We start from the raw sequence: 25,584 nt of genomic DNA, 5'->3' as shown, positions 1-25,584 counted from the left end.
AGCAAAATAGATTGAATCCATTGAATTCACATGATCAAGGATGGTGGATTCGACAAAAGAAAAAACTATGGACATCATCGGGAGAAGAACGAAGAAGAAGAGACAGTGGGCGAAGACAAAATTGTCTTTTTCTATAACCCAAAAAAGCTTAAAATTGAGAGTCTGGACAAAAATACCTAAATTAAAAGATTTGGGCAAATAAAGCCCTAAATCGATAAATATCCCAACATAGCAGTTAAAGACATTTAGGCTAATTCTATCAGTTCAATACTGTCAAAGCTAGAAGTAAATTGTATCGGTCTTTTTTATTTTATCAGTTACATTTTCAACCTAAGCAAAAAAAAATATGTATGACTTAAAATTTCAATTTTTTAATCACGGATAACTTCTTCCACCGGTTAAAATCTAAGGGCACCTCCAGTGGTGATTTGCATCGAATGCTTCTAATTAAAAAATATTAAAAATGCTTAACTAAATAGAGAGAAATTAAAGAACCGTTGCTTGTATTAGTATTTTAGCAATTGAGAGAGAAACGTTGCTCCTTTATTCTCTCCTTCTGATTGGTTAAATCATCTTTTATTAATAAAATATTAAATATTTAATTTTAAGAAATTTAAATGAGTTGCTCATGAATGGAAATGGTTAATTACTTTCAAAAATGGAATAAAAGCACTTCCGAATTTAATTCTAGTTCTGTTTGGGCCAGAAAAAGCTTGTGGCCACTGAGACTACTCTCATCCGTATTGGTTGGTGTTCGAAGAAGTGAATTGAGCTCTGGACCTTTTTTGCTTCCTTTTTGAAAGATTGTATTGTTGAAAAAAATCAAGATTTATTTCACAAAACAAGAATGAACCTAATTCTTCTGGACACTACTTAAAAAAGCTTCTAGCACTCTCTTTAGAAAGGGGCTTAAGCTTTTGATCAAACGACCACAAAGCTCATCGTTATGTATGTAAAAAGAGGATAGCACAAAGATACGTGGCAAACTGGCAACAACCCATTTGAAATAAATTCATATTTTGGATAAGGAAATGGATCGTAATCCCTCAAAGATATCAATTCTTTATGTGTTCCCCAACTTTTTAAACACAAGTCACCAACCCATCAGATAAACAGAGAGAGATCACGAAGATCACACGTGGGAAATTAACTTACCACTTTGCAATGGCGTCAATGACCATGACATCTCCATTTCTCCCTACCGTCTCTAAGCTTCCGGCAAACATCTCTGGCAACAGCAGAAGAAGCCTCACCATAGTCAAAGCCTGCACCAGCGAGAACACAACAAGCTTGGAGAACAAGAAGCAAGAACAGAGCATGAAGATGAGAAGGGATCTGGTGTTCACAGCTGCAGCTGCGGCTGTGTGTTCCTTAGCCAAGGTGGCAATGGCGGATGATGAGCCAAAGAGAGGAACGGAGGCTGCCAAGAAGAAGTATGCTCCTGTCTGTGTCACAATGCCTACGGCCAGGATATGCCGTAACTGAATTCCCTATTTAACCAGCTACACTTCATATGCCTCTGTATTTACGCCAGTAATTGTGGTTGTAATGATTATATTTTGATAATATCTATAAAAACCCTTTGTTTAGGTAGTTGAATCATCCACTGATGCGATCACAAACCTTAAATAACTTCAAATCAGCAAAAATATTTAAGCTTAGGCAACAAATCTTTACCCTTTCGACTACAATCAAAGTCACAGTAAGAGCAGTATAATCCATGAAAAAATCAGTTGTTGGGGTTATATCAGGAGACCCAATGATTTCCCAGTAGTCTATAGTTTTCTGAGGCTGCCAGGTTGAGGAGAAGACAACACTAATGTACCTCTGGTTTATTCTTCTTCTGTATATTGAAGAGCAACAACAAATATCAAGTTTCTTTCTGATGCATTTCTGCATTCTGCCACTCTACTCCATTGGGCCAGACGATGTTCCCTCCTCTTCACCATCAAATTCTTGCTCAACGCCTTTGACCTGTATTTTGTACAAGCGCTTTGGTGAGTCATACTTGATGATTTAAAAACAAAAGAGACTATAACAAGATCTTGATGAAGAGCAGAAAGCAAAACAGAAATGATAAATGTATCTGAGCTTTATTTACCTCAGATACATAATGCATCAGCATATTCTCAATTCCTGATTTCAAAGTAACAGATGAACTTGGACAACCGCTACAAGCTCCTTGCATTCTAAGCTTAACTATACCAGTTTCCCTGATCAAAACATAAACCTCTGATAAGGATAAAGGATCAAAACTTCTTAAACAATTTCTCAAAATCATAAAAGAACTTACGTATCGAATCCACAATACTCGATGTCCCCTCCATCATCTTGGACTGATGGTCGGATACGCGTCTCCAAGAGTTCCTTGATCATTGCCACAGTTTCAGAGTCATCCTAATCGCATGTTTTGCCAATGTGGGAGAAACAATTGTAACCATTTGGCATTCAAAAGTGTTATCCACAAAAATCTTTGAAGAACATATGGAAGCCTACCTCGTGAATAGCGGTATCCTTGGCAGCTGTAGCTTGCGAGTCCAGAAACAAAGGCTGACCAGATGAGTAAAAGTCCATTATCACTGCAAAGATCTCAGGCTTGAGAACATCCCATGTCACATCATCTGACTTTGTTACAGTAACAAAATCTGACCCAAAGAAAACTCTAACTACACCTGCATCATCAGGGAAGTCTTAGTCATATGAGGAACAAACAAATGTACATGTTTGTAGCAAAAAAAAAGAAGGCTAAGAATACCATCAATGGCGAAAATGTCTTTGGCCAAAGGTGAACCCATAGCAGAACGAGAATTAGGGAAATCAGCACTTCCAACCTCCATAACTGGTTTACCAGGATTAAACATGAGAGATGAAGGGTTTGGTGTTGATTGCGTTTGTATAAACATTGTCCTCCTTTGCACTGTTCCCATAAGAGTTTCAAAGTCATGTCATTTCAAGAATCAGGAGACAAAGATTACTCCTTTTTAACATTTTTGATAAGCTAATAAAACTCAAATCTCAGATAAAGCTAAAAACATCATACCGATCCAATTCAGGGGAAGGGAAGAAGATCTCAAAGAGTTGCGAGAAGTATTTGTAGTTCTGGAATCCAATAAACTCGTCGGCAAGTGCGTCGCCGCCGCCGAGATAAACAGAGGACGATGTGATATCAGAAGAGAAGAACAAGAAGGAGCACAAGTTACAGAAGCTGTACGCCGCGCAAGAGAATTGAGCAGCCTCGTAATCCCTTTCATGATCTTCTTCTTCTTCGTTGCCTAAGCTTCACCAAATTAAGGTTTCGCCGGATGTTGATGTAGGAAACCAACAATATTAATAATATGAATCTTAATGGGAATAAATTGGAGCTGATCATTTTTTTAACCGGAAATGAGGGTTTACGGAAAATAACAATTAAGGAGCTAAGTGCAATTAATACGAAAATAATTGTTTTTCTCTCTCTAATTGCCCAAAAAGTGGATCTCTTCTCTGATAATGACATCTGCTATATATAGTGGGCCAGTGACCTAGGACTTCTTCTGTCTTTCTGTAAAATAACAATTTTGTCCATGCGGTCAGATGGATCAGATCCATAACTTCAAGCCCAAAATCTCTTGAGAATCTTCTGTTCGGGGCTTTAGGAACGTTGGGAGCAGAGCCCATATCCAACAATGGCCTCCCCTAGTCCGATGTGCGATGGCTTGCATGAGCCCGTCGGATGCAGCTTCGCGTCCCTAGATCCGTCTTGCAGAAAGAACAGGAGACTTTAAAAGCTTGAAGGCCTTCCGGAAGGTTCCTGGATGAATGATGCGTTGCACATGTTTATCGAAACATCTAGGAGATTCCTGGATGAATAGTGCATTACGCACGTTCTACTAGGTCTCTCAGGTTTTAAACGGGAGTTCTTGCGTGTTCTACACGCTACCCGAGACACGAGAAGTGGAGACAGCTTAAAAATTAGGGTTTTCCTTTTTTCCTCGGTCAACGCGCTGGTCCCCCCATATAAATATGTCTCCTAGACCTAATTCTATATCTAACTTTTGCTTCCTCTCACAAGGTAAATTTTTTTCTCTCTCTCCCTTATCATCTTCTTTCACTTTTTGTGGTTGTGTAAGAGTCATGATTCCGCCGAGCTTGTCAAGCCATGCCGCCGTCTCCGGGCAGGTCGAGCCCCGCTGCCATCTCCTCGTCTCGCCGCCGTCTCCTTTTCTCGCTGTTGGACGCGCCGCGCCCTGCCGTTGTCTCCTCTTCTCGCCGCTGGACACGCCACCGGCCCAGCCTGTCAGCGCCGAACCGCCGAATAGATCCAGCATCGGACTTGCGCCGCCATGCCTCAACCTCCGCAGATCGGGACCGTGAGGCATCCTGGTCTTGCGCCGCCATCTCACGCCGCGCCCCGCCGTCCGCAGATCGGGACCGTGAGGCGTCCTGTTCTTGCGCCGCCATACCTTGCCATGCTTCGCCGACCCTGCCTTGCCGTTTCAATTCACCGCCGCCACTTGAACGAGTCAGTCTGCTCCGCCGGTGTTTTCTCCTTCCCGTCGCCGAATTCCAGTCGCCTCCCGCCGTTTTGCTGCTGAGCGAGACTTGGACCGTTAGGCGTCCTTGACTCTCGACCTCTCGCCGTATCCGCCGAGCGAGACTAGAACCGTGAGGCGTCCTGGTCTCTTGACCTACAACCGTCGTATCCGCTGAACGAGACCGGGACCGTGAGGCGTCCTGGTCTCCATGCGAGAGGAGATGATGATGTCTAGCAGACTTACGACGGAGGAAAAGGCGGCGCGCTGGCGTGGTGACGTTGTGGCGAGCTCGAGATCGTGTGCGAAGTGGCGTGGTGGATGGTAGGCGAGACCGTGCTCGTAACGAGATTAAGGTTGAGTTGATTTCCCGCATACGGAGCTCGCTACGCTTGCTATTACGAGAATGTGAGACGGTAATGTGTAGGCGCGCTCAAGTTTTCTTCTGCGTACTTGCTTAAAAGATTGCGAGATCGAGATTGTGCTTCGTGGGTTGTTGTTGATCTCGCAGTTCAATACGGGGAAGCCCTTGTTGTTGGTGTCGATATGGAACTGTTAGCATGATGGCGTACTCGGGGCAGCTAAGTTGACGGTGTTCTTGCGCGATACGCGTAACGGATCTGTGTTAGCGAGATGGGGAGATGGAACCGATAGCGAGATGGATGTGGTACGGGGCGAGATACTTTGACATTTGGAGAGATGGCGTGGTCAAGATTGGTCTGTACAGTAGCGTGCTCAAGGGTTTGGCGAGACGATATGGCGAGATGAGGAGGAGCTCGCGGATGTCTCCGCGAGGGGAAACAGGATATTGTGCGCAGTATGTGGTACATGGTACGTGGTGCGTGGTGCGCAATACGTGGTATGCGGGACGCAGTGCGTAGTGCGCGGTACGTAGTACATAGTACACAGTGCGCGGTATGCAGTATGCAGTACATGGTACGTAGTACGCAGGACGCAGGGTGCAGTGCACAGTGCACAGTACGCAGGACGCAGTATGCAGTGCGCAGTGCGCGGTACGCAGTATGCATTGCGCGGTACGCAGTACGCAGTTCATTTGGTTGTGCTCGTTCTATCCGGAATCTATTGTGCTTTCAAGATGTCTTTGCTCCCATATTGATCGGTTGTTTGGATGGTTTTTGCAAGGTCCTGCTCTATGGTTCATGGAGGTGATGTCTTTGGAGATGTTCCGGAGGAGCTTGGGGACGATCAGTATCGCGCGTTTGAGAGTGGCCTCGACGAAATCGTGATTTTGGTGGAAAGGTGGCGAGGTGATACAGCGAGAAGCATACGGGAACGTCGTGGCATCGAGGCACGCATACGAAATGGCGAGATGACTTAGCTTGACATTGCTAGGTGCATACGAGGAAGTTGTGGCGTTGAGGCGTGCATACGAAACGGCTAGATTGTTTTTGTGATTGCACCTAGACGTGAAGTCATGTCGTGAAGATGATCTTGAGCATTTCCCGGAGTTTGTTATCGGAGACACCGACGAGACTACTCAAGAGTAATACGTCTTCTAATTATCGTTTATTCCCTTTTTTTTGTTTATTTTGTTATTGCGAACTTGGTTGCTTTATGAGCTTGGTCATTCATACTTTTATTGATGATTTTCACGCAAAGGTTTATTATTGCTGATTTTTGTCGCGCAAAGTTAGATTATTGCGAAATTACCCTCAAAATAGAGATGCGACGTTTTTCTTGTTTACAGGGCATATTTTGCAGTGCAGGACGTCTCCTGGCTTATCCTGGATATGTTTTTTCCCGAAACATCTTGAGTAGACAAGACGGACTTGTCGTACTGTTTTAGGTGCGGTACGCGTGACCGGCTTACCCTGTGGGTGCTGCAGGAATTACGTGTGTGCGAGTCGGGGTCTCGGCTTACTCACTCCCCTTCCTGCTAGCTCATTACGAGTCTGGGCTCGACTTAAAATGCCCTACCGAAGTAAGGACATGGATTATTTCACCACTGCACCCATGCGGAGCGCGTTTAATTTCGTACACCTGGCCAGGGCGACGATGTGCAAGTTAGGTGTGGCTTTTGCTTCTGGCTTACCCCTGAGCTCGATATTGTCGAGCGTGTGACGATTTTTTTTTTTTTTCTGAGATTTTCTCGTTGCGCCAAATGTGGCAAGTATTGGTCCTTGATGCGTGCTACTGAATGTGCGGGGTTTGTCGGCGGCGCTGTCTGGTGAGGTTGAGGTCGAGCTGACTGCTTGCACGAAGCTTGCTGCGTTTGCTGCGTTTGTTGTTGCGAGATTGCAAGGCCATATCGCGTTGGCGAGATGGTGAGATCGAATTCTCCGGTGGTGAGATCAACACTTCTCCGTATGGAATCGTTGACGAGCTCAACATTCCTCCGTATGGCAAGCTCAACACTCCTCCGTATGGAATCGTTGGCGAGCTCAATGCTTCTCCGTATGGCGAGCTCAATACTTCTACGTATGGAATCGTTGGCGAGCTCAACATTCCTCCGTATGGCAAGCTCAACACTCCTCCGTATGGAATCGTTGGCGAGCTCAATGCTTCTCCGTATGGCGAGCTCAACACTTCTCCATATGGCGAGCTCAACACTTCTCCGTATGGAATCGTTGGCGAGCTCAACACTTCTCCGTATGGCGAGCTCAACACTTCTCCGTATGACGAGCTCAATACTTTGTATGGAATCGTTGGCGAGATGGTGTGACTTGCGTCATTCGCGGACAGACTGATTGTCAGCGAGATTGAGAAGTTAGCGAGCTGCAAGGTGACCTGCTTAAGGGTTCACGAGATATTGTGATCGCGAGATGCTGTCAAAGGTGTTGCATTTGATACTTGGCGTGTTTGAGGGCTGATGAGGTCGAGATCGTGGCTTGATTGAACTTCCGGTGAGCCCAAAGGGTCGTTGCGATGTCGCTGTTACGGGATATGTGTGCGAGATCAAGATCGTATTTGGGCGTGGAGAATATCGATGATTGTTCGTTGCGAGTAACAAGTGCTTGCGTATGGGCGTGATACGCATGATTAGATGTTGTTTGTGTCGTCCGGGGTGCGAGGATAATTTGGGTGTGATTGGTTGGAGCGACGCGCGTAGCACCTACGGCTTCGAGGTCGGTTGGATTGATGCGAGCGGCTACACGAATGGGGGGCGTGGCGCCTACGGCTGCGTGGTCAGTGAGTGTTGCGTCCTCGACCGTAGCGACTTCGATCGTGTCGACGCCTTGGAGCTGGTTCATCCTCGCGCAGGTGCGCCCCCATATGGTGCGCCTGGGAGACTTGACGCGGGCCGCGGAAGAGTCTACGCCTTCGTCGCTGGAGAGATCAGTGTGAGACATGCTTTTGGTTTTCCGAAAACACCTATCTTCAAATTCTATTCGTCAAATGAAAGGATTTCGTTTGGCCTCACGGTGGGCGCCAAATTGTTGATGTACGAAACCGACAATATTAATAATACGAATCTTAATGGGAATAAATCGGAGCTGGTTTTTTTTTAACGTAGAATTGAAGTGAGGGTTTACGGAAAATAACAATCAAGGAGCTAAGCGCAATTAATACGAAAATAATTGCTCTTCTCTCTCTAATTGCCCAAAAAGTGGATCTCTTCTCTGACAATGAGATCTGCTATATATAGTGGACCAGTGACCTAGGGCTTCTTCTGTCTTTCTGTAAAATGACGATTTTGCCCCTGCGGCCAGATGGACCAAATCCATAACTTCAAGCCCAAAATCTCTTGAGAATCTTCTGTTTGGGGCTTTAGGAACGTTGGGGGCAGAGCCCATATCCAACACCGGAGGAAAAAAATCGCAAAACGGAGGACGGCGAAAGAGAAGCTTCGTACGACATGGGAAATGGCGTGTAATATCTACCGTGAATTGCCCGTTACCGTTAACGTCAATTACTTAAACCGGATTAAACCGAACCATCATTTCTACAAATTCTACCAAACCAAAGAATCTTAATTTCTGAATGAGAACAAAATCTTTCAGACAAGCCTTGAGAGCCACAATGAATATTAATTTGGTTGCTACAAGTGAAGTATTACATTTATAGATGCACATTGTTTTGAAAGAGCTTCTTCTATGCCTATATCTAAAACAATGGAGTTCAGAACAAAAAAGTTGAAGAACAAAACTTCTCTTAATACTGAATCTTCAAAAAATCAGCTTCAAGGAAACGAAATCATTCAGACAAGATCAGCTGGCATCTCGCGGATTTTAGTACCGTAATGCTTCTCAATATCCTTAAGATCCTTCTTGTCCGAAGATTTTACAAAGTTAATGGCCACACCTTCACGACCAAACCGACCAGCTCGTCCAATACGATGAATATAAAGCTCCGGGTTGTTTGGTATATCATAATTGATGACATGAGAAACCTAGCCAACAAAGATTTTCTAATGTCAACTTCAAAGTTTTTTTTAGTGACATTGATAGTTAAAAAGACAGAGAAAGAGAGAGAGAGATATCATACTGTTTGAACGTCGATCCCTCTTGCCCATACATCTGAGGCGATCAAAACACGGCTTTTAAATGACCGAAACTGGTTCATGATTTCATCTCTCTCCTTTTGACGTTTGTCTCCATGCATTGATGAGACTACGAAATTGCTACTCCTCATCTTCTCAGTAAGCCAATCCACCTTTTATATATATATATATATAAACAGATCAAAGCTTTAAGATTATGGACAAAAGTATAGGGACCAACAAAGCTTAAGAACAAGAGAAACTGTGTTTTTAATACCTTTTGTCTTGTGTTGCAGAAGATAATAGCTTGATTAATAACAAGCCTTCCATAAAGATCGCATAGAGTATCGAACTTCCACTCTTCTTTATCAACATCAACATAGTATTGTTTGATTCCCTGCAAAACTTAAAAGTTGTAGTTTATGCTTTTCATGATGAAACTAAAACTTAGCAAGCATGGAAATGTCAGAAGAAAAAAAACTCACTTCCAGAGTCAATTCATCAGGTTTCACAAGTATCCTAACAGGATCTGTCATAAACTTTTCTTGCATCTCCAAAATCTCTTGAGGAAGAGTAGCAGAAATCAAGCAAACCTATTAATAAAAACCAACTTGATTAGATTCAAATTATGAACAGAAACAGGAGTTAATCAAACTACTAATAATCATTGAAACCTGAATATCATGTGGAAGAGATCTGTAAACGTCGTAAATCTGGTCTTTCAAACCTTTACTCAACATTTCATCTGATTCATCAAGAACCAAAAGTTTAACAGCTTTAGTCTGTAAACTTCCTCTCTTTATCATATCATAGACTCGACCAGGTGTCCCAGACACAGCATGGACACCACGCTCCAGCTTCTTGATGTCTTCTCCAATGCTCTTACCACCAATGCAGGCATGCGCCTGAATGTTGGTATGCATCCCAATAGCCTGTATAGTCTTCTCTGTTTGTGAAGCTAGCTCTCTTGATGGAGACAACACCAATGCCTGAACCCTTGAAACCAAAACAAAAAAAAACACCAAGTTTATTAGTAAACATGAAAGTAAGCCTTCCTCGTCCTAGTTACAAAGCAAGACCATCAACCATGTATAACCAAGTTGATTTATAAAAAGCGTCAAAAACAAATCTTGCAGCCTAAAAAGTAAGTGTTCCTCAACAATCACAAAGCAGAACCATTAACTATGTGTAGTAAAAAATCAGAAATTGCAAAGTAGAATCATCATCAACCATGTAAATACCAAATGCAAAACAGATAACGCAGTCCCACTTCTTAATTACAGAGTAAGACCATTAATCACAGAACAAATATTGCAGCCATAAGCAAGTGTTACTAATGCTAATCACAGAGCAAGACCATTATTAAATATGCTAATATAGATAGTGGCCTAAATTGGGAAATATGGAAAAAAGGGTTTCAATTTGATTACAATCTCAGGTGGGAAATAAGAGAAGAGATAGTACTTTCTAGAACAAGTGTTGACGATTTGACAGACGGAGATAGCAATCATGGAGGTTTTACCAGTACCAGACTGAGCCTGAGCTATAACATCTCTTCCTTTGAGAATAGGCACAAAAGCTCTCTGCTGAATCTCAGATGGTTTCTTGTAACCGTAGTCGTAAACCCCTCGGAGCACTTTATCGTTCATCCCCATGTCATCGAAACTCTTGATTGCTTTGATCCCTTTGGTCGTTTCGAAGACCAGATTCTCATCATCCAAAGCTCCTTCGCTTTTCCGATCGATTCCTTTCGCTGCTACCATGATTCTTAACTCCTAAATCTCTCTTCTTTCTCCTAGAATTAAGACAAGTCGGATAGATTTTTTTTCTTGTTTGGAGTTTGAAGACGAAATTGTCGGGACAAGAACTGAAGAAAAAGTGTCGGGAATGAGCAGAAAGGGATTTAAGTAGGGGTTGTTGGTTATTGTATAATTTTATTTTATGGTTCAATTCAATTCATCAAACTAAACCGGCCCTTTTTTAATAATCGGGTTTAGAGTTTCGAACTCACGTACCAATCTGGGATTAAGGATTGGCTAATTAATAAAGGTTAAAAAGTTGAGGTATTAACAAATGATTGGCTAATTAACTATTTCGAAATCAGTATTACATTTACAATTACTCTTCTAAACTGCTCATGTGAGAATAATTAACGCCCAAAATAAGCACCTCGCTATTAGCCTATTACTATGATTAAAATTTTGAATAAAAGCCAGAGTGATAAGTTTCTGACGCCGTTCCGTATAATTTAAATAACTAATCATGATTAATCATGTTATTAATTAATAATACTTTTGAAATTTAATAATTTTTTCTATCAAAATATAAAAAGGAAAAAAAAACAAGATATAAATAAATAAATAAATAAATGTATACTTGTTTAAATAATGTTAAATTAAACGACCAATCGCATAGCTGCGCATCAGCATTTCTTTAAATTAAACAAAAAATATTTGTAATCTAAATTTAAATAAATGAATATCCTTTATAAAAAAGTCAGTTCCCAACACAAAGAAAAATTTGTTAGTGTTAGAGTTAAAAATTGAGTAAGTTAATGTTATGCTATGCTAAATGATTTTTTTAATATATATACTTTTTGTTATGTTAAAAAAAATTAGATTAAAATTTCGAAAATGATGGTGGTAATTTTAGGAAAAAAAATAAAAAGATAATCATTGAAGTTATAAATAAACAAATTTTCGGTGATGCGTATTAATAAAAATTTGGTCATCATACCACATTTGCATCATTAGAAAACAAATAATAAAATAAATAAATTGGTCAAAACATAGTGATTGATGTAATAGAAAAAACAACATTATGAAAATGATTTATACATTTTCGAAAACCATTTGTCTTACTGTTTATACATTTTGAAGTGGACAACTATCCTCTTAAATTATGAAAATGGTTTATTAAAAACACAAATATCCAAATGTGTACATATTTTGTTAAATTTTAAACTAATTTATTAGTTTTTCCAAAATATATTTTAATATATATTTTATAGAAATTTTTTACAGATAGCAAATAAGCAAATAAATTTTCTAAATACATTTAAAATATATCTAAAATTTCATATTGACATGTGATTTTAGAATGTTACCAGATTATAATTGTGAATGGTGTGATACCATGGATGAATCGAAAGAATGTAGTATATACATCCTAATAATTTTGACAACCATTTGTCCTTACAGCATGAAATAAGCAATATGTTAAATTATGAAAATGCTTTAAGATGTCAAAATGGTTATGTATTTTGTTAATTTAATCTCCCAATTTTTGTTAAAATATATCTATTTTATACGAATTGTGATGCGGTGCGGAAACTAAGAATATATATGGATGAGAGTCCTCCTCCCAGGTTCTACTCAAGGTAAGATCTTTATGGGTGTTAGAGTACTCTTTTGACACAAAGCCCTTTTTAAAATAATTCTAAGTTATCTATACATGCGACGGTTCAATCCTTTTTATAAGGGATAATCAAATCTAAAACTATGGGAAAAAAGATAAACACCCAATATTCTAATCCTAATTTTAAAAGTAAAAAGTATATCTTCTTCAAAAATAAAATAGAAAATTAACATAAATCATAATCGAGAGCTATGTACACACCGACGCCAAATCCGTAACTTGTTGGGCAAGAAACACAACACCTAGGCCCAACAATATGAATAATACGCTGCAACAAATTGTTTTGCAAATAGCAAATTAGTAAGGAAAATAAAATCATAAGTTTTATACATTTATTTTTTTTCTAAAATAATATTTTCTTTTTATTAAAAAAAAATTCTAAATAACATAAATAATATCAAAAATAAAAATAAAATAAAAATTCTGTCCAAAAGAATCAATAACAAAGCATTGTTACTTTTAAGAAAGCATTGTTATTTTATGACTTTAACCACAATTTAGGAAAAGAATAAGGATGAATGTGATATTTCTCTTTATTCCACAATTTTTTTACCATTTGATAATAATAATTTTTCCTCTACATTCCTCTATATTTTTCAAAAATAAGGAACAATAAAACAAAAATGTTCATTCCCAAAAATTAATGAGGAACAAATGGAACAAATATTAAAATTCGTTTTTATATTTTAAAATAGATAAAAATATGTTTATTAATAATATTTCAATTTTCTAATATAAGAATTTTCATATTTTCACAATGTATTGACAGAAAAAATTTTTTTTATATGAATTTCATGTTAAACTAATCTTAAGACTCTATTTGAAAACTATATGAATAGTTAAATAAATTTAAGAGACTCATATTTATATCGTAAATAAAAACTAAAAATATTTTGAATAATTTTTAAAATTGTATTGTAGGTTAATATTACATATTAATATTAATATGACATATCTAAAATTTAAATTTATTTTATAAATTTTATTTTAAAAGTAAATGTAAAAAATTAATTATATATCTATACTATTGATTGGGAAACACACTTAGGCTTAAAAAAAACAATAAAACCATGTATGACATGAAATACCCCTACAAAATAAAAAGGGAAAGAACAAAGAAAAAAACAATTGAGGACAAAGAGGTAATCTAATAGAAACAAAAGACATGGATCCTTCATCGTGCAGTATTGTCTTATTTGGATCCTGTTTAAGCTGCAATCGTTGCCAAACAGACTCTTCTAGAGAGATACCTGTGAGCAATTTCGATCATAAATAATTAGGGAGATAAATAAGCTAATTTATCATAATCAATACAATATCACGGAGAATTAGGACCTAACCATATCAACACATTCCTTATCGAATCAAAGAAAATTCTTAAACGGTTCTTGCGTTCAATCCATTGGGATATTAGAAGCATATTCCTTATAATCATCCTAAATGTTCCTCACACATTCCGCAAATCTTAGATCTTCAAGATATTATTAGCTTGATCAACAAGATTATCTCTACTCTCACATTAAACTCTATCATCTCCCTAAACTCTATAAATACGGGCACCAACACCAAGAAAGACAATATTAAAAGCTTAATTACCAAAAAAGAGGACACGAATAGCTCACATTACCAACTTTCCTGCTAGGAATGATGGAAATTACCCAACACTGGCAAACATACACTTATCTTCTGCAGAACACACACCATATGAAAAGGGTAAGTATCACTGACATTACATGGTAGTCTCTATTGTATAACTAAATATAATATTTTTAAAACATTACAGGAAGCAAAGATGTTAACAGAAGCAGCCTCTCAAAAAGGGATTTTGTTTTCATTACACCTCCGGATATTGAGCGATTCCTCCATGTTGAGCTTATGAGCTTATTCAAATACTTTTTCATAATTTAAGTCTACATTAGATTATTAAAATAAAACCTCAGTTAACTTACATTCTTTTGTGTTATTTAGGTTCATAAACCAAATCTGAGACTACTTCAATGTTCCATAACAACATAATAGACATGCTCTTCTTCCGCTGAAGCCATCTCCTTCTGCAAATCAAGCCTCTAAACGTTAGTTTTAACTATGAGATGATAAAAAAAAGTTTTCATTTATATGTTAAAACATATGTATCAACAATTAATTTATCTACTCTTTTTTTTATAGGGAAACATTGTTATAATTCAGCTTCATGTATAAGCAAACATAAACATTGAGTTTACAAGGTAAGCTTTTAACAGTTGGGAGACTCCACCTTAATATCTGAATCTTTAAATTTGCAACGGTCAAGCTTGCTTACTTAGTTACTTTTGAACAAAGCAACATTGATAGCAACAATGACGATGAAACTTTGGAACACAACTACGATGATACATTAATTAACTGACGATGAAGCTTAGGAACAAACATATTACTTTAGTAGCACTGACGATGAAAATACACCTCCTAATTCAAATCATGAACCGGAAAATTTAGATGAACAAATATTTAATGGTGAAAACAATTTAAATTCCTCTCTATCCTTGAGGCAAGTTTGAAACATACTTTTGGAAATTAAGCTGCAAAATCAAAATAACCTGACCCTAAGAAATCAGCAGGACAGTCATTATCAACCAAAGCGATCAAATCATATAAACTTCTTTACACCCTCTTCAAATTGGATCTGGCTAAAAAATACACAAAGTGAAAAAATTGGAATCATCTATCTCAATCAAATCATTCACACAACGGAAACAAAGCATGGATTGAAAAAATCGATCTCACCAAAGTTATAGAAGGTAGCAACGACGACAACAACAACGCAAGACCAAGTGTCTCCGAAAGTCGAACTATCCCTCATGTTCTCAGATGCAACAACGCTCCCATGGCGGTAATCGTACTTGGAAAGATTCCTTAGTGGTGGTGAAACCTGGTTTCTTCGCGGGTCACAAGAGGATAAGAAGAAGACGAAGGGAAAGAATCAAGAAGAGATATGTCGCGAACGAATCGATGAGATTAGAAGAAATACGTTATCTCCTGTTTTTTTTCTCTTCATAATAATATTCATTCGGTAATTTATAATTTGGAAATTTATGATATTCAATTTTGTGTGATAATAATTGACAAATTTGCCAAACAATTATCTGAAATTTTCTTTGCAATTTTGTAATATTTTATTATATCATATGATATATAAATATAATGTAAATTTTATTTGTGTGTTTCCAAAACCTAGAACTTAAAAGTTTTCCATCTGAATCCCTTAGGGCATCTCCAATGTTACTCTATATCTTACTCCAAACTCTATATTTGGAGTAAAACTATCTCCAATGGTACTCTATATTCTACTTATTGAAGTAACACTGTTCATTTCCCTATTTTTAGAGTAGAACTTTTTTATTTACAAAGTAATCCCTCAATTATCATATCTTATTATTTTATACCTAAAAAATTATTTAATAGGAATTTACACTTATATAATTTTATAGAAAAAACAAATATATTACATTAAATTAAAACACAACAATAACATACATTTAACTTAGAAAATAGAATGACATAACAAGCATTAAATATAAAATACATAACTAGTGCCATAAACTAAAATAGAAATCGAAAACTCAAATAAAAACAAGTTGTTACCAAAATAAACTTAATACATCATAAACTAGTGATTAATAATCCGGTAAATCGCTTCCCGATCCTTTAAGGTTATAAAAATATTGCCCGTATGAAGTAGATCCCGAAGGAGCTTGTTGATCAACCCGTTTCTTTAAGATTTTTGCTTGCTCAGATTGAATATAGGCACAAATACTTGGATCTTCTATTGAGCTTAAGTCTTGATATAAAACTTTGTTTTCTGCCCTAAGTTTTTTCAGTGCTAAATTCTCACTTTGAAGCTCCAAATGTTGTTGTCTTTGTTCACTTGGCTTTTTTAGTTGCTCCAAAAGTTGTCTATTCCCTTCTTCTAAAGTCTTGATAACATTTGATGTTTGGTCATCATTTTTTCTTTTTAGTTTAGATTTTTTCACTCCACTTGATCGTTGAGATGAAGATCCACCAATACCGTCATCTTCTTCATCTAAATTAAGAGAAAATGAAGACAAACCTGGAGATGCTTGTGTAACGGAATCAGGGGTAGGATTTTCTGACTCTGAAGATGTATATCCGAAACCGCATGGATTTGGTATCTTTCTAGCCGGGGTGACACCATCTTTAAACTTTTCAAAGTCTTTAATAATGCTCCATACATGATCAAACTTCCAACCAGATTTGAATCTTGTGTCTTGCATTAGCATTTCTTTTGTTTGATTGAACTGCATAAAAATTAAAAATTAAAATAAATTACAATTTAAACAATGATATGTAATTTAATTTTTTTATAGAAGACTCACAATATCATCATTTGAAGCACCACTTTGACGTCTGTTTTCACATTGTTTGATGCATGCATGCAGTTTTCTTGTTGCTCTCTCAATATTTTGAAACCAACATTGGAGAGATTTTGTTGAACGTTCACTCCAGGTTGCAATTTTTCCATTCTCGAAAGCTTCCGCCACACGATCCCAGAAATGATCGGATGATTGATAATGACATGTAATTGGATCTTGAGAAATTTCTAGGTAGACTTGACATAAAAATTTATCTTCTTCTTTAGTATAACCAGAAGAATGATTACCAGACATTTTTTTAAGAAAATAAGAGAAGGTGAAGATGTGTTTATAATTTTGTGGAATGGTTGATTGGAAATAAAAATGAAAGATGGTATATATAGATATTTTTCAAGATTCTCACATTTTTAAATCATTGTGAGATGAATTAACAATACACTAACAAAGTTATTATAAAATTCTCACGCTAGCCATGACAAGATTTGAAATTACAATGACAAAGTGGTGCCAAAATTTTCACATTTCTTATTTCACATGCTAAGATTTGACAATACAAGATTGTATCAATTTTTTATTCATTATAAGAATGAATGATGGTACAATGACAAAAGTATATCAAGATTCTCACGTTTCTCATTCAATTATGTAAAAATATAACAATACAATGACAAATTGTGACAATCCTAGATATTTTATATTTCTATAAATACCATTATAACTCTACAATGGTCATAAAATATTTCTACTCATATCACTATCCTCACCTTAGTTTTTGTTTCTCTCAAAATGAACTTTAATTTTAATACTTTACCAGATTTTCGTAATTCATCATCTTCTTCAGATGATGATGAAAATATGGAAATTCTCAATAGTCTCGACCTAGAAGACCAAGCTATACATCTTGCTATCGCTAATAACAACTCGATCATCCAATACCTTCTCAACCAACAAAGCAGCAATGCAATCCATGGTGGCTCAGTTCAAGGACGCTCTTTCAGACACCGTGATCGAGAAAATGCACATTATAAACTGTTCAATGATTACTTCTCGGAAAATCCAGTCTATAATGATGCTTTGTTTCGTAGAAGGTACCGTATGTCTCGTTCCCTATTCCTCTGTATTATTAATGCAGTTGAAGATCATGACAACTACTTCACACAGAGAAGAGATTCAACTGGTAGATTAGGATTATCATCCCTTCAGAAAGGAATGGTTGTATTTCGAATGCTAGCTTAAGGGCTACCAGCGGATGCGACAGACGAGTATGTTAAGATAGGCGAATCGACAACAATCGAAAGCATGAATAGATTTTGTCGAGCCATAGTGGAAATATTTTCGGAGAAATACTTGCGATCACCAACATCTAATGACGTTGCCAGACTTCTTTACATCGGTGAAAAATGAGGTTTTCCAGGGATGTTAGGTAGCTTAGATTGCATGCATTTGAAGTGGAAAAATTGTCCTACTGCTTGGGCTGGACAATATTCAGGTCGTAGTGGATCACCAACTATAATTCTTGAAGCTGTGACAGATTATGATCTTTGGATATGACATGCATATTTTGGAATGCCGGAAACCAATAATGACATCAATGTATTGAAGTCTTCCCATTTATTCTCCAATCTCGCTCAAGGTATTGCTCTTCCTGCTCATTATATCATTCAAGGAAAATAATATAATATGGGTTATTATTTAGCTGATGGTATATATCTGAAGTGGTCGACCATAATGCAAACTATTCATGAGCCAAGAGGTCCTAAAAAAAAGTATTTTGCTACACAACAAGAAGCATGTAGAAAAGATGTAGAACGTGCATTTGGAGTTCTTCAATCACGTTTTGCAATTGTGAAAGGACCAGCTCGTTTTTGGAAAAAAACTGTGATTCATGATATAATGACTACATGTATAATTTTACATAACATGATAATCGAAGATGAGCGTGATCTTAATGCGCCAATTGAAGCTGGAAGAGAAGCTCCAGCTCCCGAGGTTGAAATAGCAGATGATGAAAATAATCGATTTCAAGAATTTCTTGCTCGATATAGGCAAATCAAAGATAGAGACGCTCATTTTTCACTTCGAAACGCTTTAATTGATCATTTGTGGGAAAAGTACACTAATGATAGTGTTTAAATAAAAAAATGTATTAGTCATTTGTTTTCTATTTATGAGATGTAATAAAATTTTATTTTCAAGTTTAATTTTAATAATATTTTAATTTTATTGATTTTTTGTTAAAATTTAAATAATTAGACATAATTTGTAGATTTTAGAACTAAAGGGCTATATAAGAAATTAAGAACAAGATAAACATATATAATAAATTTAAAATATTTATTTTAGAGTAAGAAATAGAGTAACCATTGGAGTAAACCTTTACTCTATTTTTAGAGATCTCTATATTTGGAGTAAAATATAGAAGCAACCATTGGAGAAGCTCTTACCCAATCCCTTAAAATCATATAATAGCAGAGTTTTCTCTTATCTAAAAGCATACACATCAGCAAAAATTAGAAAATTTGTTGGGCTTTATATAAGCCCAAATATCATAATTTTTGAAAGTTCCATTGATATAAGCCCAAATATAATTTTTAAAACATCCACATAAACCCATTTGAATAGAAAATAACTGGAGAAAAATATTGTCGTCGTCCACCACTCTCTCCGAGAACCGTCAGATTCACGATTCGGCTTCTCTGGAATTTTTCTTCATCAAAGTCCCATGGTTGGGTAAGTCCTTATTCCTTTACGTTTCGGTCTGGATTTTGGCTTGGTAATGTTCTTTTTCGTTGAGTCTCAAACCCTAACTATGATTCTTCCTGATTGCAATTTTGTAGTAGAAAATAAAAGTTCTAGGATCATCACTTCAGTAGGTAAACCATGATATTCGTCTCAGATTTTAATTTTGTTGGTTGGATTTATGTTCATGTTCTTAGTTTTCAGTTTATTTGTTTGGAACTTTTTGGTTATAGTAAGATCATTTCAGTTTGGTTTCTGTTTTGGTCTAATATTGGTTGTGGTTTGGTCTGAATCATGTTGTTTGTGTCCGTCTCTGTTTTCCAATACTTGATCAGTTATTTTAATTTTGTTGGTTGGATTTATGTTCATATTCTTTGTTTTCAGTTTATATATTTGTTTTGAACTTTTTGGTTATATTAAAATCAGTTCAGTTTGATTGATGATAAGGTCTGACTTTGGTTGTGGTTTGGTCTGAATCATGCTTTTGTGTCTATCTCCGTTTTCTAACCCTTACCAGTTGGTTTGTTATTTTCTTTGCTTTGATCTGTAGAACAATAGCTCACCAACATGGCATCAAGATCAACAACCCATAATCAAGAAGGATAATGAATTTATGGGGACAAACCGTCTTTTTCTCGATGAACAAGTTCACCTTCTTACATGTTTTCATGTATTTGTAATCTTCTTACATATGTTTTATGTTCTTAGTAGCTAAATGATCATAGTTTCAGTGCTCAGTAATCCATGCTTTCATCTCATCAGCCTATGCCATTCAATTCTGTAATATTTTACGTGAAGGCGTAATCTTCAATGTTGGAGGGTTTGAAGTTGGTCGATGCACAAGACTGTGCAAGATCATTCGTTTCCTTTCTGCGACGACAATGGCTGAAATTGTCGATACATCGGGTATATTACATTTGAAAGAAATGGTTTATTTGCTTCAACGCCTACTGCTACTCCACCAGAATCATGCTGTCAAACGACTACCGCTACTTCTTTATGTGTGGAGAAGAAAAATATGGTGACCATCACTTTGAAGCTAGAATTGTGTTTGTGGCCTCTGTTTTTAACTTAAACTCTGTTTTGTTTGTTATTCATACACTTTTATTTTCCAAATAAACTTCACATTATTAATAAAATAAACAAATGAATATAAGCGATGTTTAAACATACATGCTTCGAGTTTCTATAATATATAAATTCCAAATTTTAATATACATGCATGAGTTCATAAAGTTATTTTTCCTTCATTGCACCCTTGGGACGAAAATAAAATATAAAACACAAGCTCCTAAACATAAACACAACCAACATAACGTAACTTAGCTTCTCCTAAAAACTTTTGTTTTCTCGGATAGGTTTCATCAGTATATGATCTAACATTCATTAGCCAAGGAGTAAAGACTATTAAATTACACTAATTGAATATTAATAATAAATATAAAAAATAACATCAAGGAATAAGGAATTCCAAAAACCAAATGTAACCAACAAAAATGAAGGACTCCAAACGACTACGACCAAATATAAATAAACAGAAACGGTAACACAAAGAGCAACAATATGAAACTATCAGCTATACTATGCAAAGATCCAATGAAATCATCGTCACCATCAAAAGGCCAAATACCGATCCAAACCACATCATCATACACATCCCTTACACTCCAAACGGTGGAAGCTCTACATGGCCAACCTTGAGAAGCAACCTGCATTATCTTCTCTCATATCATGAAACAGTAGAAAACATCACAACAAGAATAATGAAAAGGTTCCTCCAATTCATCAAGGTTTCCCTTCCGATTTCTCCCGATAGCAATTTTAAAGTACGAAACAAAAGTACAAATTTTCCATTCCATTGTAGAATGTTTTTATAATCACTTAATTGGTACCCAGAGGAGGACCCATTTATATGCCAAACAACTTCAAACTGAATTTGGGGAGAGGATGAAAAGGAGCTGCTCATCCGATTCCCTTGAAGCGACTATGCTATTGTCTTACTCTTAATCATCAGCCTTCTTCTCCAATCGTCAACCTCCGTCTAGCTTTCTTCGGCAGTTTCTTCATCTGTTTTCTACTTGAGGTTTCTCATTCTCCTCTTAATTTCTTTGATCTAATTCTCATGTGCATTATTAAGAACACTCTTTGTGTAATGACTTCTTTAATTTTTCTCAGTTATGCATTTATGTACTTTGGTTATCAGACTACATTTCAATGCACAAATGGATTTTACAATGTAAAGATGGTAATGCTATTATATATATGATTTACAGTCACAGATTACACATTTCATGCAAATTCCAGAATCGACACTCATTGCAGATCTAGAGAACTCCAAAAGACGACCAACAACATATGAAGAAAATGAAAGGAAAAACAAAACAAAATAGACTTAGAAATTTACATTAGCATCACTGTCAACTAAGCACATGCTAAAGGTGCAAAAACAGTAGGTCCAAAAAAACATGTTTATTTAAATAATTTCATAAAACAGCATATATGTATGTTTTTTTTTAATTAATGATATACCATCGAGTCTATATAAAATTTAAGCCATGCCTGATTAGCATACAACCCCGCGCAACGCGCGGGTTCTCATCCCTAGTATATACAAATTAGAAAGAGAAAAAATGAAATATCCATTACCTACGGGTTTTGTGAATTCAAGTGAAGCGAAGGGAGACATTACTCATGTTAGTTTCACTAAACGAGTTTTATATGGGTCAAAAAAATATTACATCTGTTACGAGACACACCTATCAAGGTGCGTTTGTGCAGCTTCACAATTAGGTCATCATGTTCGAGATTTTTTTTTTTTTTTTTTGACGAATTTTACTCGATTTAATAGTACATGAGTTTAATAAAAATCTAACTGGTCACAAATTTGGTCCAAGTTTGATCTGGATATACCATCATATAAATTCAAATTTCATAGTAAAATCATAATTATGTCAAATATTTACAAACTTACTAAAACAAAACTAATTTAAATTACATGCCCAAAATTTTTGATTTTTACAAATATAATTAATTAAAAAATAATTGTATAGGGAATATTGGGTACGAGACGAGACCGAGTAATTTAAAAAATAAAAACATTATATAAACTATTTCTCATAGAAAAAAAGAGAATGAGAAATAAATGTACTAAAGAGAGATTATAAAATTTGGATAGTTAAATTAAATTTCATGTGAATCCAAAATTTTTGGTGAAGCTTATTATTTCAAATGTTTAGAAATTTGATGAAAGAAACCAATATAAGTTTATGTTATAAATGCTCTACCAAAAAAAATTATTTACAAATAAAACTTTATGTGGATGTGAAGTTTTTACCTACTTCCTTATTTGTTAGACTAAAATGTACAATCTCAAATGGGTAAATTATTATTAAAACTACGGTTATAAAATAAAAAACAGGACATAAAGTATATGGGACGGGACGGGTTCACGAAACAGACGTACTATCTTTTTTTAAATGTATTTAAATCTAATTATCTTTTTTCTAAACCGAACTATTATTATTAAAACAGAGGTTATTATTAAAATATACAATCTCAAATAGATAAATTATTATTTAAACTACGGTTATAAGATAAAAACCAGACATAAAGTATATGGGACGGGATGGGTTCACGAAACAGACGTACTATCTTTCTCTTACAGTCTTTTTAATGTACTTAAATCTAATTATTTTTTTTCTAAACCGAACTGAAAATAATTGAATTTTAAATTGGTACAAAATTGGATTATGAATGTTAATAACATTTTTAACAAATACGCTGACAAATGTAACTCCACATATATGTAAAATAATCCAAACCCTAATTGTAAACTTAGTTTTTTGAAATTAAATAAATTAGAAGTAGTAATAGTATTATCATTCAATTTAATTTATTTGATATTTAATATATTATAAAAGACATTTTTATTAGTTGGTTACCATTTACTCTTTTGTTGCTTTTCTGCATATTTTATTTTCATTTCTCAAAAACTGTTTATTCCATTCCACATTATTTTTTTATTCTTTTTCTTTTTGTTCTTCTAGTGGTTACCAATAGAAATCTATGTCAATGTATTAAAATAATCGTTAAAGAAATTCGTGCATAGAGCATGTTAAAGACCTAAGAAATTCGCGCATATACAGTTCTGGGCGTTCGGATTTTCGGTTCGGATCGGATCGGATTTTTCAGATTTCAGATTTTTTTGGATTTATAATTCTAAAATCCGTTCGGATATTTTCAAATTTCATATTTGGATCGGATTCAGATCGGATTTTTCGGGTTCGGATCCGGTTATTCGAAGTACTTAAAAAACTAAAATTTTGTGTCTAAATCTATTCAAACTACATGAAATGAAAAAAATATATCTAAAAATTACGCTTATTTTTTACCTAAATATACTCAAAAATAGTTGTAATACATGAAAATATTTAAAATATCCAAAAATTTAAACTTTTAGACACCTAAGTTATTAAAACTTGTAGTTGTAAGTATTATTAAGATATTATTACTATGTATTTATATTTTGGGCATTTTCGGAAATCCATTCGGATTTCGGTTCGGATCGGTTTTGGATTCGGATTTTCGGATTCTTAAATTTAGAATCCGTTCGGATATTTCTAAATTTTCTGTTCGGATTGGATCGGATTTTAAAGCTCAGATTAGGATTGGTTTTTTTGGATTCGGATATTATGCCCAGGCCTAAGCATGTTAAAGACATGTCCAAGTGATAAAACCAACCAATTAAAGACTTCAAAAGTATTAAACAGGGAAAATTACATGTAACTATCTCACTAATGGGCCAATAATAGGTTTCAGGAAAAAGGCCAATATATGGGCTTCAAATGTGCATACAATATTCATTTAATGCAGACGGCCTCATCATCTTAATCACAATTCACACAGAAGCAAGTTTTGGAGGCACTACGAACTCAAAAACGGAGAGAAGTTTACGAAATCGATCCGATTGAGAAACGGAGAGAAGTTTACGAAATCGATCCTTTAGCTCTACCCGGAGAGAAGTTTTCTCCAACACAAAGATCATCTGATCAACTCCTTTAGATTTCTCCTTAATCACTTCCATAATCTCCGATTTCACCTCTTCCGTGACGGTCTCTTTCACCTTCACAACCGTGATTTTACCAATTGAACCAGGAGGCGGAGCTAGGATTCCGGGAACTTTCTCGGCGATCCAGTCAACGGCCAAGACGTCTTCACGGATCGATTCCGATTCCTTGACGACGCGGACGTGATCAGGATGTATTGCGTACGCGTCGAGATCTTCTTTAGATCTGTAACGGCTATGAAGGACGTGAGTGAAGGCGGCGGAAGCAGCGGTGGTGGAGCTAAGGCGATGGATTGAACCGCAGGAGAGGTGAAGTACCTGGTCGAGATTGATGAGTTCGTTGATTCCGTTGACCATGGAGCTGATTTTGTTGGAGTCAACGTCGTCGTTGTTCTTGAGCTTGAAGAGGACGACGTGCTCGACGATCGAAGAAGACATGGCCACAAACCACGGAGCTGGGATGTTGGTTTCGTATTTGTGATTTTTCTAAGGGAAACTGATCTTTTTTGGGCTTTAATGGGTATCTTCTTTAAAAAGCCCATAATGTTTGTTTTGTTTTGTGAGTGAGAATGTAACCTTGGATTCTTGAAAAGTTTTTTAATCAGCTCTTTTTGACATGAAATGAAACGTACAATTAGCTTTATACTTTATTAGATTAGGACCAGCCCGATGTGCGGATTTAGAATTTTTAAAATAAAATAAAATTTAACAAAGAATATTTAATTTTGATTTTGACAAAAACTTGCAAATTTAATAAAGAATATAAAGTAATTATTTTTAATAAGTAAAAACTATCTATAAAAGTAAATAGATACACCGAAGTGTCCAATGTAAATATTTGGTGTAAAATGTGCGACTTTGCGGTTGAGACTATTAATCACTTTTTTTTGAATGCCCTCACTCGTGGAAAGTTTAGGATTTATCTCTACCTCCGGTCTCATCAGAGGGTTTTCCATATGAGTCGGTGTATTCAAATTTGGATTTTGTTTTCTGGAGGGATGTCTCTCAACAGGGTGATCCTGATCAACTTCTTCATTAACA

At 36.0% G+C, this 25,584-nt stretch overlaps 4 protein-coding genes, 1 long non-coding RNA gene and 2 pseudogenes across 9 annotated transcripts; 3 read left to right on the top strand and 4 right to left on the bottom strand.

Moving 5' to 3' along the window:
- Nucleotides 1–1,066: 1,066 nt before the first annotated feature.
- Nucleotides 1,067–1,593, top strand: LOC104742651 (photosystem II 5 kDa protein, chloroplastic). Its single transcript, XM_010463666.3, has one exon. The coding sequence runs from the start codon at nt 1,165–1,167 to the stop codon at nt 1,483–1,485; it is 321 nt and encodes a 106-aa protein (XP_010461968.1). The 5' UTR covers nt 1,067–1,164; the 3' UTR covers nt 1,486–1,593.
- LOC104742653 (nifU-like protein 5, mitochondrial) lies at nt 1,582–3,363 on the bottom strand. The gene is made up of 6 exons (XM_087485365.1): nt 3,041–3,363; nt 2,756–2,917; nt 2,497–2,672; nt 2,294–2,397; nt 2,102–2,213; nt 1,582–1,974 (listed from the first exon to the last, which is right to left on the bottom strand). The coding sequence occupies exons 1-6, from the start codon at nt 3,249–3,251 to the stop codon at nt 1,909–1,911; spliced, it is 831 nt and encodes a 276-aa protein (XP_087341491.1). The 5' UTR covers nt 3,252–3,363; the 3' UTR covers nt 1,582–1,908.
- A 5,104-nt stretch (nt 3,364–8,467) lies between these two features.
- Nucleotides 8,468–10,861, bottom strand: LOC104742650 (DEAD-box ATP-dependent RNA helicase 34). 2 transcript variants are annotated; one of them, XM_010463665.3, is made up of 6 exons: nt 10,417–10,861; nt 9,627–9,948; nt 9,438–9,545; nt 9,230–9,349; nt 8,958–9,125; nt 8,468–8,862 (listed from the first exon to the last, which is right to left on the bottom strand). In XM_010463665.3, exons 1-6 carry the CDS (start codon nt 10,713–10,715, stop codon nt 8,671–8,673), a joined length of 1,209 nt encoding a protein of 402 aa, XP_010461967.1. In that variant the 5' UTR covers nt 10,716–10,861; the 3' UTR covers nt 8,468–8,670. The 2 variants fall into 2 exon arrangements, with proteins under 2 accessions (XP_010461967.1, XP_087339089.1); XM_087482963.1 differs by having other exon boundaries at nt 10,475–10,861.
- A 5,161-nt stretch (nt 10,862–16,022) lies between these two features.
- On the bottom strand, nt 16,023–17,033 carry LOC147928832 (uncharacterized). 2 transcript variants are annotated; one of them, XM_087485363.1, is made up of 2 exons: nt 16,743–17,033; nt 16,023–16,664 (listed from the first exon to the last, which is right to left on the bottom strand). In XM_087485363.1, the coding sequence occupies exons 1-2, from the start codon at nt 17,031–17,033 to the stop codon at nt 16,023–16,025; spliced, it is 933 nt and encodes a 310-aa protein (XP_087341489.1). The 2 variants fall into 2 exon arrangements, with proteins under 2 accessions (XP_087341489.1, XP_087341490.1); XM_087485364.1 differs by having other exon boundaries at nt 16,763–16,801.
- A 492-nt stretch (nt 17,034–17,525) lies between these two features.
- On the top strand, nt 17,526–18,290 carry LOC147928831 (uncharacterized; annotated as a pseudogene).
- Nucleotides 18,291–19,341: 1,051 nt separating this feature from the next.
- LOC104742649 (uncharacterized) lies at nt 19,342–20,650 on the top strand. Of its 2 annotated transcripts, XR_015579315.1 has the most exons (3): nt 19,342–19,469; nt 20,029–20,148; nt 20,241–20,650. It is a non-coding gene; the product is annotated as an uncharacterized LOC104742649 (long non-coding RNA). The 2 variants fall into 2 exon arrangements; XR_760567.3 differs by lacking the exon at nt 20,241–20,650 and having other exon boundaries at nt 20,029–20,236.
- A 3,555-nt stretch (nt 20,651–24,205) lies between these two features.
- Nucleotides 24,206–25,245, bottom strand: LOC104742648 (stress-response A/B barrel domain-containing protein DABB1 pseudogene; annotated as a pseudogene). Its single transcript, XR_015580435.1, has one exon. The product of XR_015580435.1 is annotated as a stress-response A/B barrel domain-containing protein DABB1 pseudogene (transcript).
- Nucleotides 25,246–25,584: the final 339 nt, after the last annotated feature.

The sequence above is a fragment of the Camelina sativa genome, chromosome 14 (genome assembly GCF_030686135.1).
Source record: "Camelina sativa cultivar CO46 ecotype springtype chromosome 14, ASM3068613v1".
NCBI classification, from domain to species: Eukaryota; Viridiplantae; Streptophyta; class Magnoliopsida; order Brassicales; family Brassicaceae; genus Camelina; species Camelina sativa.
The sequence above is the reverse complement of the archived record's forward strand: the minus strand, read 5'-3'. Positions and strand labels throughout refer to the sequence as shown.

Bases quoted from the DNA above. Each gene is read 5' to 3' on its own strand.
- LOC104742651 (XM_010463666.3), top strand. From the start codon at position 1,165: ATGGCGTCAATGACCATGACATCTCCATTTCTCCCTACCGTCTCTAAG.
- LOC147928832 (XM_087485363.1), bottom strand. From the start codon at position 17,033: ATGTCTGGTAATCATTCTTCTGGTTATACTAAAGAAGAAGATAAATTT. The intron at 16,665-16,742 runs GTGAGTCTTCTA...ATTTTTATGCAG, and splicing joins GTGCTTCAAATGATGATATT to TTCAATCAAACAAAAGAAAT.
- LOC104742653 (XM_087485365.1), bottom strand. From the start codon at position 3,251: ATGAAAGGGATTACGAGGCTGCTCAATTCTCTTGCGCGGCGTACAGCT. The intron at 2,398-2,496 runs GTAGGCTTCCAT...ACATGCGATTAG, and splicing joins AGGATACCGCTATTCACGAG to GATGACTCTGAAACTGTGGC. The intron at 1,975-2,101 runs GTAAATAAAGCT...TACAAAATACAG, and splicing joins TGATGCATTATGTATCTGAG to GTCAAAGGCGTTGAGCAAGA.
- LOC104742650 (XM_010463665.3), bottom strand. From the start codon at position 10,715: ATGGTAGCAGCGAAAGGAATCGATCGGAAAAGCGAAGGAGCTTTGGAT. The intron at 9,949-10,416 runs GTACTATCTCTT...TTTGGTTTCAAG, and splicing joins GTCAACACTTGTTCTAGAAA to GGTTCAGGCATTGGTGTTGT. The intron at 9,126-9,229 runs GTATTAAAAACA...TATATATAAAAG, and splicing joins TCTGCAACACAAGACAAAAG to GTGGATTGGCTTACTGAGAA.